General features: G+C 39.4%; 1 protein-coding gene across 4 annotated transcripts in view; it reads right to left on the bottom strand.

Moving 5' to 3' along the window:
* CCDC148 (coiled-coil domain containing 148) overlaps nucleotides 1-14,253 on the bottom strand; it is a 314,500-nt gene that overhangs the window by 89,508 nt on the left and 210,739 nt on the right. For all 4 annotated transcript variants that reach the window (XM_051849517.3, XM_051849516.3, XM_051849521.3 and 1 more), the window contains one exon: nucleotides 11,333-11,473. In XM_051849517.3, the coding sequence (XP_051705477.3) occupies nucleotides 11,333-11,473 (141 nt within the window). The remainder of the gene's footprint in view (nucleotides 1-11,332; nucleotides 11,474-14,253) is intronic.

The raw sequence follows: 14,253 nt of genomic DNA, 5'->3' as shown, positions 1-14,253 counted from the left end.
CCCACCTCTAATACTGCCTACTGTGAGATCTTTCTGCAGAAAAACAAACACATCTGGCTCTTGTTCCATCAGGCTGCTTTTTTTATTCCCTGCCTGCCTTTTTCTTAAAACTATATCCTGACAAAGGATAGAAAGACTACATCAACCTCTCCACTTTTAAAAAACTTCTAGTGGAAGTTCTCGCTTTTAAAAGACAATTTAAACCTGAAAAGCGAGCACCTCTGATTACCATTCTATCCTCTGTAGGAAATCTTCCTAGCTATTCTGATATCCACTGATTGACACACTGAGAGTTGAGTCCATGTTCAGTCGCCTGTTAGAAGGTTAAAATCGGTTAATGTCATAAGCACACTTTAGTATTCACTTCTAAATTTCAACAAAACAAGGAATATTATGAATATTTTAGAATCAGGTTATTGATGATTCATTTCTTTTTTATAATAAGCCTCCCATTCTGAATGAATTTTACTCATCCAGTATTTACAGAACTGATATTAAGTCTTCAGAAAAGAGTCTAGATACCCAGATTTTCTTGGAATCCCATCTATATACTCCTTTTTACCATTTTAATATCCCAACCGTTAATTTAATCATTATGAGGGGGGTTTGGTGCTCCTCTGTTTGGGGCATTCCAACAGATTGACAAACCAAAAGACCAAGAAATACTCCTTCTAATCTGGTCCCAGCCTAGCAGACTTCTTGGCTCTGGTGGCAGGTGGCTCCTTGCAAAAGAAGATGCTTGCACTGAGAGATGTGGATGGGTGGATGTTAGAGCGGATGTCAGGCTGGTGTTCCAGGAGATTCAAAGATGTGTTTCCAGGATGCAGGAAGTCTGAGAACTTCTCAGTTTGAAAACAAGCATAGAACAAATGCTTTAAGCCAGTTTTAGATCATCTGAATATTACTGAAATCCTGGGTGCTGCCATCATATTTTTGTTTGTGTTCCCCTTTCAGTTGGCCCAGTGACCTTTTGCATACATGGACGACACTCACCTTTTAACTCCTTGTCCTTCACCCTGCCCTTTCTCACACACGCATGCCTGCATGCACACACCATTATAACAGGAGTCTTGGTCAAGAAGGAGTTTGATGAGGGAAGAGGACCCAGAAATGTGGAAGACCTGGGCCAGGACTAGGAAGCACCACTTCTGGGGGGTCTGTCTGCCAGGGATCATGTTTTCTGGGCTGCAGGCTGATTTCAAAAGGTGGCTCTTCCCACTACCTGAAGCCCTGCAATCTGTAGCCCCCTTCCTCCTCAACAGCAGAGTATTTGATGGAGAAGGAAGGCAATCAGTCACAGGCATAAGAAGGAAATGGCAGAGGATGGTTCCATATCCTGCAGTTCCTGTGGTGCACAAGTGCATGAAATAGCAATTAAATGTCAAATGGAAAAGAGAAAAATTGACAGAAAGAATTGACAATCCCTATTGGAATAAGGCAGAGCAAAAAGTCTTGGCTTTTTTCAGGACACCAAGGCCTGAACATTTCATAACTATGGCAAAATGAATAACTTCTATTAGCATCAGAGGACTCGTGCTAGGAAGCAATTGTACCAGCATGGGCTGTGTGGGAATGGATGCCCAAAGCACAGTCTGATGATGCAGGACTGGAAAATGAGAAGACCAGGTCAAAGCATGGGTGAGGCCAAACACACTCTTGTAACTACCCCAGGAGAGGGCTTCCTCAGTACTCCCAGAGAGAAACAAGAGAGTAATCTTAAAGCCACATTCTGATTGCATGTGTGTGGGTACATGCATATCCATATATACATGCTTATACGTGTATACATGCACGTATATTTAATCTACATTTAGTCATATAACTGCATATTCAATGCAGTTCACTTCAGTGCATATTTAGTTTTTCTATTAACCTTTTTGTACTTAAAATATTTGAAGCTCAAGAAATTTTCAAATAAATAAAATTTTAATAGTTAGAGGCAGAGACAGACAGAGATCCTTCATCCACTGGTTCACTCTCCAAATGGCCGCAATGGCTGGTGCTGAGCTGATCCAAAGCCAGGAGCCAGGAGCTTCCTCTGGATCTTCCACATGGGCACAGGAGCCCAAGGACTTGAGCTATTCTCTGCTACTTTCCCAGTTACACTAGCAGGGAGTTGGATCAGAAGTGGAGCAGCTGGGACTCAAACCGGCACCCACATGGGTTGCTGGTGCTGCAGGCTATGGCTTTTAACCCTCTGAACCAAAGTGCCAGCTGTGAAATTCTTTATTCTTAATATGTTTCTGTTGAACCAACCAGGAATTGCATATTGTCTTTGTGACAGACTAGGTAAACACATCCCTTTTAAAATGATACCAGAAAAGAGAAATTTTCACTTTGAGTGACCTGTTACAACTGTATGAAGTTTGGAAAATGAAGGACTGAGTATAATCCATTATTACTTTAAGGTACTTGGAACATCCTTGTTAAGTAAGTGGACTAATGAATGATTCTCCTATTTGAACCTTTTCATGACTCTTTTGGAATCATATGCAATCTTCCTGTCAGTATATCTTCCTAAGACCTGACACCACTATCTGAATAGAGGGGAGTGGAAATGAAACAGAGGCCATGCAGCTGTATGTGCTAGAAGGTATTGTTGCCAATGATACAAGAAAAGGAAAACGCAATGCACTGAGCCATGGGATTTGCTGAAAGGTGGCCTTGGGATTTCAAAATAAAACATGTGTGAGAAAGTTTATGTGCATAGCTTATGATAGTTAAAGTCATAAGACTTGGGACGAATATTGCATGTTTTATTTGAGCTATTTAAGAACTGATGAGTCCGCATCCATAGGCAGCTGTCAACAAAATACAACCAGAAGATGTATTAATGTGTCAATGATCCTTTGGTTTAAAATGAATAACAATAGCTAATTATTCTTACATGCCCTATATTATGATTGGAAAATTTCATCTTACTGGAACCTGCAACAAATGATAACAGTCACCAATGCTGAGTGAGTTTGACCACTGTGGAGACAGTCCCTGCCAGCTGAAGGGTAACTAGGCAAAGCTAAAAGAACTTTTTGTGACATTAGTTTCTGAACCAGCACAAAAGCTATCACTCCTAATTATTCCTTGTCTTTATCTCATTCCTACCTGTCCTGTTTGAGTCTCGTGATGTTTCTGATTTAAAAAAAAATGAGAGGCAGATATACAGAGCTCTTATCTGCTGGGTTACTCTCCAACAGTCCAAAATGGCCAGGATTGAGCTGGGCCACAGTCAGGAACTAGGAGCTCAATACACATCTCCCGCGCTGGTGGGAAAACTCAAATTACTTGAGTCATCACCCATGTCTGCACTGGAAGGCAGCTGGAGTCAGGAGTAGGAGATGGCAAATCAAACTCGGCACTCTGCTGTGGGATGCTGGCATCTTAACAGCTAGGCTAAGTGCCTGCTCCCTTTCATGATGTTTATCTGGCTTCTTCTGCTCTATCTTCCACTAGGGCAATAACATTATCAGCAATTCATGGCTTTTACAGAGTTCTTTCTAGGTACGGGCAAATGCTACTTCACATGAACTCTTATTTATTCAAAATTATGCAAACAGTGAAATTCAGAAGGATATAATAATTTCCTTTAATTTGTACTTTTTTCCTGTTTCTTAGATCAGCTCCAAGATCACACATATAAAGTTCCTGGCCCAGGTCTCAATGAGGTTAAATATACTTATATGTATTGTATGTATATAACTAAAATGAACTACTTACTCATGAATATAAATTATTACACAATATTCCAGGTTTGAATTTTTACCATCTGAGGCAGGGCAAGTAAGTGAAATTTAGGTCAGAATTGTGTAATAAAATTTATAGGTAGTAAATAATGATGACAATACATCACTTATATTTGAATCATGCTTTATAATTTCCTTACATATGTTTGATAAAAATGTGTCTCCTTTATTCAATCTGCATTCTGTCTTTTGACTCTTTAGGGAAACATTATTCTGGTGTCATGGATGTACCTGGGGATATCAACCCTAGCATACCCTCTCATAGGGAGAATGCTCATCTTCTATTCCTCACACAGTTGGGAACATCACCTCCAGGAGGTGTCACAGTCACTGCCCCTCATTTTGGTGAATTTGGGAAAAATGACAACATGTTCTGCTCAACTCAGTCTCTCATAACATGCCATCTGTTTCCAGGAAACACTTTTCCCCTCCCCTGCCTTGCAGTGAACAGCGCCTCCTCTGATAGGGAGATCTGGGCAGTTTAGTTCTTCCAGAGCCTGGTTGGTTGGATTTGATTCACCGTGGAAATATTGGGAATGCCAGGTGGCTATAGGTGCCAGCCATAGTCTGTAATTCCTGGGCTGTTAAATTCTGCTCTCATAGTTCTTCATTCTGCCTTCTGGGTCATTCCTTTCTTATGAATGTGAACCTGAGCTTACAGTTGAGGAGTTATTGTCAGCCTGCTTAGGGCATTTCTGGAGGTCCATTGGCTTCCTTTTATATCATACACTCTTTTTTCGCAGGAACCCAGTGATCCTTGTATGGATTTTATGGGGAGTCACTATGAAATAAGAATTCTATGAATCAGAAGTCTAGCATGGTAGAGCTGCACTCCCTGGAAAGCAAGGTTTTGACAAAACTGAGTTCTCTTCTAGAGAGAAGTCTGCTTCCAAGCTCATTCTTGTTTTTGCCAAACACCATTCCCTTGTGGATATAGGGCTGTAGATTACAGGCTCTCATTTCCTTCCTGGCTATCAGCTATGGCCACTCTTGGCCTACAGAGACTGCCCCCGTTCCCTGCCATGTGACTCTAAAGCTTTCAACCATCAAAGTGGGCCAAGTTCTTTTCATACTTCCTTCTCTGACTGCCTGTGACCAGAGGACACTCTGCTGTAAAGGGCTTATATGATTAGGTCATGTTTTATGGGCTTCAGGGCCATAGGATATCTAACCACGAGAGTAAAATCCACAGTATTTACAATCCTGATGATTATATAGAATGTATATGAGGAGGCTGTGGGGAGGGGGTGGAGGGAATCTCACAGTCCATCTTTGAAGCTGATTTATTGTTTACTGGCTCCTTTAAATCCCAACAACCCTGAAGACAGAGTTTAAAGTCTTGATACCCCCCACCTCATTCTTCTGTGCCCACATCTTTGTGCTCAGCTCTTTAGATCAGTAGACTATCAGAACACAAACACTGCAGCAGAGGTCTCGGGATCTCATGATGAACTGCTTCCATAAGAAGCGAAAAATTCCACACCAGGAAAACGGCTCTGCTCTGATCTGGGTCAATGCTCTAGACTCTCTCCTCTACACGGAGCTTGTAGTCTTGTGAGGAGCACTGCTCCAATCCTCCAGCCTGAATTTCTTTTATGGCAACCTAGCACCTGTATTTTGGACTGTTCCCCTCTCCCAAGGGTACCTGTAGGACACGTGATTCTGAGGATGTGCCAGATCCCCTGAAGAAATGGGGTGGGGAACACCTAAGTGCCAAGGTTCTACCAAAGCCTGGGTATTTGGTTTTGGCTGGCGAGATGCCACAAGAGGCTGAACACCTACAAAACGATAGCTCCTTCCCCAGAAACAGGTTGGAGGTGCAGCCGAGGGTCGCACACCCAGTGGTGGTATCTTGACTTCCCTGATGAGACTGCATTTTCCTCAGTTGTACTATGTGAGTCACTTACTATGTTAGACTAGGAGTTGTCACAAATTTGGTGATAACTGTGACATGCTACAGCAGGAAAAGGAGATGCCTCCTTTCTACAAGAGACTTGCAGAAAATCTCCATTGTGGGGAGCTAGGTTAGAACTGCCTGTGCCTTGAACTCCATAGAACTCTAGACGAGGCATCCTGCAGCACCAAAATTGTCTCAAACCCTATAATGCAGAGCAATTTTTGTTATTAAAGCCATACAAAGTCACATGTAGTTGAAAGGTTGTGTGGAGACCAGTGTTAAATATCAGGCATTTAAAGATCCATCTAGCACAGGAATTTTGTTTCTTTCTTTTTTTTTTTTTTTTAGATTTAAAAGTATTTATTAGAATCAGGCCTCCAGCCAAAGCGGCATGAAGATGGGGCTTCCAAGATGGGAAAAAACCCAAAGGTATTGGTGGTAGTGGACTTTTTAAGTATGATTTTGAAGGGGAAAGGAAACCTGACAATCAGATTGGCATTCAGTTACCAGGCGGGGACAAGAACCATCAAAAGACCTCATTTAAAGTAGCTGCTAGGGATCACTTATGGAAAGGCATCATCTCTTGATTTTTATCATGACAATGATTTCAAAAGTAGGGAAAGTCTTCCTAATTACTGATGTCATCTAACAACTTGTTAAGCAAGCATTCATTCCTTGGATTTTTGAGATGAAACTTGGGAAATTGTGAATATTCTATGTAACTAAGGTTTTAAGCTACTGAAGAAAAAGTAACCTAAGAAACTAGATACCTACAAGGTCAAAATTTTATGTTGAATACAAACTATTCCTATGGCAAATGATCCCTTAAAGACATTGCTGGGGATAAGAACACGGAGGAAGATCATGTCTTTGTACAGAAATGCTACAGTTGGGTTTTGCACATGGCATAGTTTCTATCTCTACTCCAGATTACTCATGAGTATAGAAGCCAGGTGGGTGAAATAGTAGATGGGGGAGAAACAGCGCGCCAGCTGGCAAAGCAGCACGTCTTAAGTAAGGGGAGCTGCTGACAAGATTTTCTGCCAAGCTGCTGCTAAACCCCAAAGAAACAAAATTTGTCTCCAAGATATAAAAGTTAGAGAATCTAGGTTTGCAGTTACTATATATATAAAGGTATCCAAAACTTCCAATGTGCCTGAGTTGACATGGAACTCCCCTTACCTACATCAAATACAGAGAAACACTGGGAAAACTATAATCCAACAACTACACACATTCCCATACACATGCATGCTAGGTCCCAGTGTGAAAATAAAGACAGAACCTAAATTAGAGCAGTGAAAAGGAGTTGGGGCCAAAGGATTCTTAGGAAAGATTGGAACTTAGTGAATATCTGAATTGCTGGTGGCTAAGCCTTTGACCAACACTGTAGCACCTGTACACACAGGAGCTGGAACCCAGTCACTTTCCGAAAGCAAGAAGGCACATGGGATTTGTTTAGATACATGTTCAGAATTAGATTCATCAGGATCACTCTCCAGGAAGGTGACAAGGGGACTTAGATGCTGCTTGGGGACCAGAGGAGGAAAGGGTCAAAGATAGAGCTCCAGGCTGATGCTCAGCACAAGTTCTAAGCTAGAGTTGTTCTAGCCTTATGGCATAGTGTCCCAAGTTTACATAATGATATGCCAACCAGTCTTGGGCCAGCAACATGCAAATTGCCCTTAGCAGAAGTGCACATAAAAGCTGCCTGTAGAGATGCCCCAACAAGTCATACATCATAAAGGAGATGTCTAATAACTTTGACTTCCAGACAATTTAAAATTCTTTTGAAAGTACAGGCATTACTGGAAAAATTAAGATAAGTGACCAATGATGGAAATATTTACATTTTGTATAACTCATAAGAAAGAAATAATGTCCACAATTTATAAAGAACGTTTATAGATAAAAAAAAAAAAAAGAAAAGTGGATTAAAAAGTATGAAAAAAATTCCGAGTAAAGAACCTTCCTGATAAACATGGAGTTTCAGTCTTACAATTAATCATGAGAATACAAATTAAAACATTAATAAGATGATTTTGATAGACTGACAAAAGTCAAAAAGCAAAGTTAAAATATTTTATGAAATCAAAAACTTTACAGACTTGCAACATATTAATTTTCCTCCTAGGTGTCCCCTAGAGAAAGCTACCAAACAAGTGCAAGTTGGCTGGAGCAGCAAACCTTGCCAGAACAAAATCCTGAAAACTCAGATGTCAACCAGTAAGAGAACAGATGACTGACAGCCTAGTTCCACTGTGGAACACTGAATAGCAATTAAAAGGAGTGAACCAGGTCTGTATGTACTAACATGAGTATCTCCAAAAAAAAAAAGGCAAACTTGTTAGAGACTTCCAGACCCAGGCCCATGAGAGTATTTTAGGCATGGCAAGCCAAGACACTATGGCAAAAAAAAAAAAAAAAAAAAAAAAAAAAAAAAACCATGGCCTTGTGGCCTCCACCCTGCCTCTGCTTTCCTGCCTGTATGCTTGCTCCATGTGGCACCAGGCCTGCTCTCTGCCTGGCATGGACCCAACTTAGCTTCTAGACTTATTCCTCTCCTAATTAAAACCCTCACTTTTCTGTGCATTTCTCTCACTGAATTAAATGTTTTAAAACTTTAAAAAAAAAGGCATAAGGTTGAATGAAAATGTCTTTGTTGCAGAATGATACAACAGTATTCATGAAAAACATTGAAATCACAAACTATGCTAACTGCTAACATATTAAAATCAAGGTATAACCTGGAAAGATATGAATAAAATTCATGAATTGTGATTAGTTCTGGGGACATTTAGAAGGGAGCAGGTAATGAATAAGGCCTCAAAAGAGGACTTTATCTCCCATATTGTACTTATTTGTAACTGTAAATCTGAAACAAATGAAAAAATTTAAATTTTCAATGCTAGGTGATGTGTACTTGTGTGTTTACTGCATCAGTTTCTATACGTAAAATATCTAAAAGTTAAATGTATTTAAAAAAAATAATAAAGGTAAGTTGTATGACTTGGTCCTCCATGGCTAGTGGACGTTGGCCACAAAGCTGGCTTGGGGTATTCCAAAAAACACCATCCTGCCCCCCAGACTCCATAAATAAAATACCACGTTGACAGGGCACTTCCCATTATCAATTATAGGACAGTGAAATAACACTGCAAGCAACTTAGTACTCCACATTCTAGCAATGGCTGGCCTGAAATCTTCTCAACCTTGACCGACTTAATGCCTGTGGTAGAGATGCAAATAAGGAAAACATCTCTAAGAGTAACATGTATGACTAAGGACATTAAAACTCCTGTCAGCCTGAGTTCTTTCCAGACACCAGTGCCTGCCTGCACTTGAGTTACTCCTCTACCATCTTAGTCATCCTAAGGAAGTTATTCCTTCTAATATGGTTTGGTTTCAGTTTTGCTTTTCTTGATGTTCATGAAGTCAAATGCCAAGCTCCATCTGCAAGCTCAGGAAGATCTCTCTTCTACTTCAAAATTCCTTTCTCTTGCTTCTAGAAATCTCACAGGCTGCTCCATCCTCTCCCATGTCCTCATGCCAGTGCCCCTGCTCAAAACTGATTGCCACAATCAACTGTACTTACACTCATTCAAAATACATGAGGTATTTAATCTATGTATTTTTTCTGTTAACTCTCAGAATGGAAAAGTATCTAAATCTCTCTATGTGGTATTTAAGATGACACTATATATAAACTAATGCTTAAAAACACAATACCTTTTTATAACCACACTAATTCATAGAGAAGAAATGCAATGAGAGAGGCCCAGATCAAAGATAAAACTATAAAGGTATGATTTTCAAATACTGTACTTGCATAATAATAAATAAGTTCCCCCAGAGAGCGATTACTACCTTGCAGCATATGAAATATGGTCAATACTTATGGGCTTCTGAGGTACATGTAATTATTCCTTTTAGCCCTCAGCTCTCTTGATGGGGGCTTCATGAAATTACTTCACTTAGTTCAGAGAAATGAAAATTGAAATCCTATTTGAGTTAAAAATATAAGAACTGTGAATTATGCTGTCTTAGCTAGTCCTGTAACTTCCATGTATATTGTTTTCCATACATTGCCTCTATACCAATTTGCTGATTAAAAGGCACGGAACTAGTCAAGAACAATGACAAATGTTTCAAGAGTAGGAAAAACTGGCTTATCACTTAAGAAAAATCCATACTTATCTCCATACATTCAACTTTTGAGGCCAAAAACTTCTGAACCAGGGCTGCATTCACCTAAGTGGCAATATAACCTAAAATGTCAACCAAGTTCACAAAAATGAAGTGTGCCCACCAGTGACTATAAATCAATCACTCTTAGCACTGCAAGTAGCTTTTCAAAAGGAGGCATTTTTACAGCATGCAGATCAAATCCATATAATTGGATTGATTTCCTTTCATTGTGTTGTTCATAAATTGGCTTTTTTTGTGAATTATTAGTATAAAAGTCAGCAACTCCATAAAACTTTGACAAATAAGTCTAATATTCTTTTATATCTCCTATTTATTTGTGGGGCAGGCAGGGTAAGTCAAAGCTCCCGTTCACAGGTTAACTCCCCAAATGCTCACAATAGCTGGGGTCAAAGATGGGAGCCACATACTGAATCCAGATCTTCCATGTGGGTGGCAGGAACTCAATTACTTGAATTATCACTGCTGCCTCCCAGGATCTGTACTGACAAGAAGCTAGAATCAGAAGCCAGAGCCAGGAATCAAACCCAGGCACTCTAATACAGAACACACACTCCCTAGTTAATTTTTTAACAAATATTTTTACTGCAAATTTTATAAGTTTTGTGGAAACAAATACAAATGCCTAAATGGTTCATATATATATTTTTTAAAGATTGATTTATTTGAAAGGCAGAGTTACAAAGTGGCAGAAGCAGAGAGAAGGGTAGCGAGAGGTAGAGAGGTTCTAGGTTTACTCCCCAAATTGCCACAATGGCAAGAGCTGCATCAATCTGGAGCCAGGAGCTTCTTCTGGGTCTCCAAAGCAGGTGCAGGGGCCCAAGGATTTGGGCCCTCTTCTGCTTTCCCAGGCTATAGCAGAGAGCGGGATCAGAAGTGGAGCAGCTGGGACTTGAACTGGCACCCATATGGAATGCTGGCACAGCAGGTGGCAGTTTTACCTGCTACACCACAGTGCAGGCCCCTACATAAGTTTTTAAAACAAAAATAACCCTCAAATGTACCTGTCTTCCATAGAGTATCAACAATTGTTGCTACTAGTAGTGTTTTAGTGAATACCTTTAAGATTATGACATTTGCTCAAAAGAAGAATTGTGAGTTGTCAGTAAATGAAAAAACATCTAGTAAATAATAAGTATATTCTAGCATATTCTACCAATAACTACATTTTCTCCACAATCAGTAGTCACCTTGCCATGAACTAAAATGCTATTCCAGCACCTTCTAGTCTTTGTAATTTTCCTCCCTAGCACAAGACTTAACACTTACAAACTTTGTTGGATTTTTACTTAGAGCATCTATTCTTATCACAGGTACCTATGCTCATGCAGGTCCACAAAGTGGATTCTCCTTGTCCACAAACTGTTGAAGCCCAAACAAACTACAGCAAGACTACACTAGATTCTTATAAATGATCTCAGAATCACCGATGAGCACTCCCTGCCAAACACCAAGGTTAAGGCTTGATATGAGGTGATTGATTTTTTACCTTTTCTTTCTTCTCTTCTCTCTGTAACAATTCTTTCTTCTTCCACAGTTTCTCTCTCTCCTTTTCCTTTTCTCTTCTTCTCTCAGAAATTTCCATTTCCAACATTGCTACCTCTTCCTGGTGGGCTCGCCATTGAAGTACCTGAAGTAAAATTATTTTGTTCAAGTAATTATGCACACTAAGTGATTTCACATGAGACTAGGTTCTGTACTAAGCAGATGTCAAATTTTGTTCACATGCATATTTAATTTCTGTGTGCACATGCATATGTGACTTGCAAGTGTAAGACATGCGGGTGCTAAGTGTTAAAAGGCAAAAGCTTTAAAGTCTCTCAGAAATTTTTCACCTGGATTCATGGTAAAATTCTAAAAAGTCTGTGATTTGACTTCATAGGAGCTGTGGAACTGTGAATTCCCATAAATAGTATATAAAACTTTCTATATTTTTTCCACATGTGCTTCTCTAGAAAGTATGTCAAACAACTTTCAAGAATTCTCATGGTCCTAAGATTTTAAAAAGTTTAAGAGCTACTGATATATTTCGGCCTCATGGTAAGCAAAATGAACCTGAATTAAGATGAAAAATTTTAAGAAATTGAAAGGAATTTTCTGGGTACTGATGTGTTATCAGTAGTAACACACTTGATATAGTCTTCCTGTAGGGTACTAGGAAATATGGCAATATGTATAACAACATAAAATACATGTGCCTTTGACCCACAACCATACTTCTAGGAAATTATTCAAAGACAATTAAATCAGCTGTACAAGTGCACAAAAAATATACTCACGGGAATGTTCACTGCATTGCTGCTTAAAATAGAAATACTGAGAAAAGCTTAAATGTCTGGCAACAGAGGAGAGAGGAAGAAAGGAGGGAGGTAGGGTGGGAAGAATCGCTGTATTCCTAAATTTGTATATGTGAAATGCATGACGTTTGCATCCCTTGAATGTTTCTAGGTTTAAAAAAATGGCACTTATCCTAAACACTAATTTTTTGAAAGAAAAAATAATTAATGAATCCCCAAATGTATCTTCCAAAAAAAAAAGCTTTAATTAGCTATGGTACCTTCATGTAATGATTTCCACTGAGAAAGAGTGCTAAGTTTCTATAACTATTGACATAAATGTTTGCAACATATTAACTAAACTCAAATGTAAAATTGCATTTTCCGATCTCATTAATGTGAAAGATCATCTGTGTATGAACAGAAAGATCTATCAACATGGGAATATCTAATTTCATTGAATTAAACAAGTTTATGCTTAAACTTCTGTGAGGGACATTTTTGCAATAAACACATGGGGTCTTTGTAAGCAGGAAACCAATGAAACTAATGGAATAAAAGGATGTATATGGTCCATTACACACCTGACTGAGAAAACAGCAAGAAGAGAAATGTGGAGATGTGCAAACTTCTTTTTAGAAAAGTAAAAGAACTAGCATTCCCAATTAAATGTCTACTTTCTCACATATTTGATATAAGTATCATTTATTAATATGTAAAGTAAAACTGAATAAAATGTCCTACAAATATGATTAAAGTGACTTTAAATAGTTAACCTCTCTTTGCATTTATATTCAAAATTTTGTCCTGTTTAACAAAACTAAAGAGCTTCCTACTCCTTGTTTTGAAATACAGTTCAGGGCCAGTGCTGTAGTTCAGTGGGTTAACATCCTGGCCTGAAGAGCCGGCATCCCATATGGGCGCCAGTTCGAGACCCAGCTGCTCCACTTCCCATCCAGCTCTCTGCTATGGCCTGAGAAAACAGTGGAAGATGGCCCAAGTCCTTGGGCCCCTACACCCGCATAGAAGACCCAGAAGAAGCTCCTGGCTTCAGATCGGCGCAGTTGAAGCCAACTGGGGAGTGAACCATTGAATGGAAGATCTCTCTCTGCCTCTCTTCTCTCTATGTAACTCTGACTTTCAAATGAATAAATAAATAAATAAGAAATACAGTTCAGTTTCCCCACCAGCAGCTTATCATGGCATCATATTTGCCTTCTTTAGAACCCCATGCCTAGACAGATCACCTGCACCTTCTGACCCAGCCTCCTGTTTACAACCTTTTTTTTTCTGTAATTCATCTTCTATCTGTAAGTTGCTCCAGTGAAAATCAAATGTCTTGTCCAGTATTGCTGGTGATATTCCTCCTCTCTCCTCCCCCCTGAATATCCAAAGAACTGTTCTCAACTCCCCCTCATTTTTGCCCTCTCAGTGCTGCCTGACCTTCTTGACCCTCGCTTCCTATGTAAATCTCTTTCCTTTCCAGGTCATCACCGTGGTCTCCCTGGCTTCTCCACCAACGGACAACACTCTGTTCATCCTACTTACTGTGTCTACATTAATACCCCCAGCCCCTCTCACTGGAATCAGTATTTCATGTACTTATCCTCTTCTATACATTTAGTGCTTCTCTGTATCTGACTATAAAATTTATATTACCAGCTCTTTTATTCCACAATCTAATCCTATAACAAATTGTGAAATACTTGGCTATTCACATGTGCACTTAAAACCCCAATATTTCCAAAATTAAGCTTACCATCTGTAATTTTGATACAATTTCACATCAAACCCTGAGCACCTTGCCTCTCCTTTATAAATATCCTGGCTTCAGCTGTGGAACCAAAAGATACCTTGTAGTTTAGATTTTAAAAAATCATTTATCTACATGACTTTATATTTCCCATTTGTGGAAAATAATAACTCAGCTGAGTTTATTTCATAACAAATCAATTTCCAACCCTTTGAGCTTGATTGTAGGTCCCTAGATTATTCAATCCTCCCAGCAAATATATTTAGAACAAGACCAGAGAGTTCACAAGGGTGACTTTCAATTGAGAATTCTAGGATTTAAATAAGTTGGTGTTCCCACTCCCAACTGTGCCCCATGTAATCTCTAGTTAAGTTTCCTCTT

Source organism: Oryctolagus cuniculus, chromosome 3, assembly GCF_051225735.1.
Source record: "Oryctolagus cuniculus isolate XC-2025 breed Fujian yellow rabbit chromosome 3, ASM5122573v1, whole genome shotgun sequence".
Taxonomy (NCBI): Eukaryota; Metazoa; Chordata; class Mammalia; order Lagomorpha; family Leporidae; genus Oryctolagus; species Oryctolagus cuniculus.
This window is presented reverse-complemented; position numbering and strand designations above follow the sequence as displayed.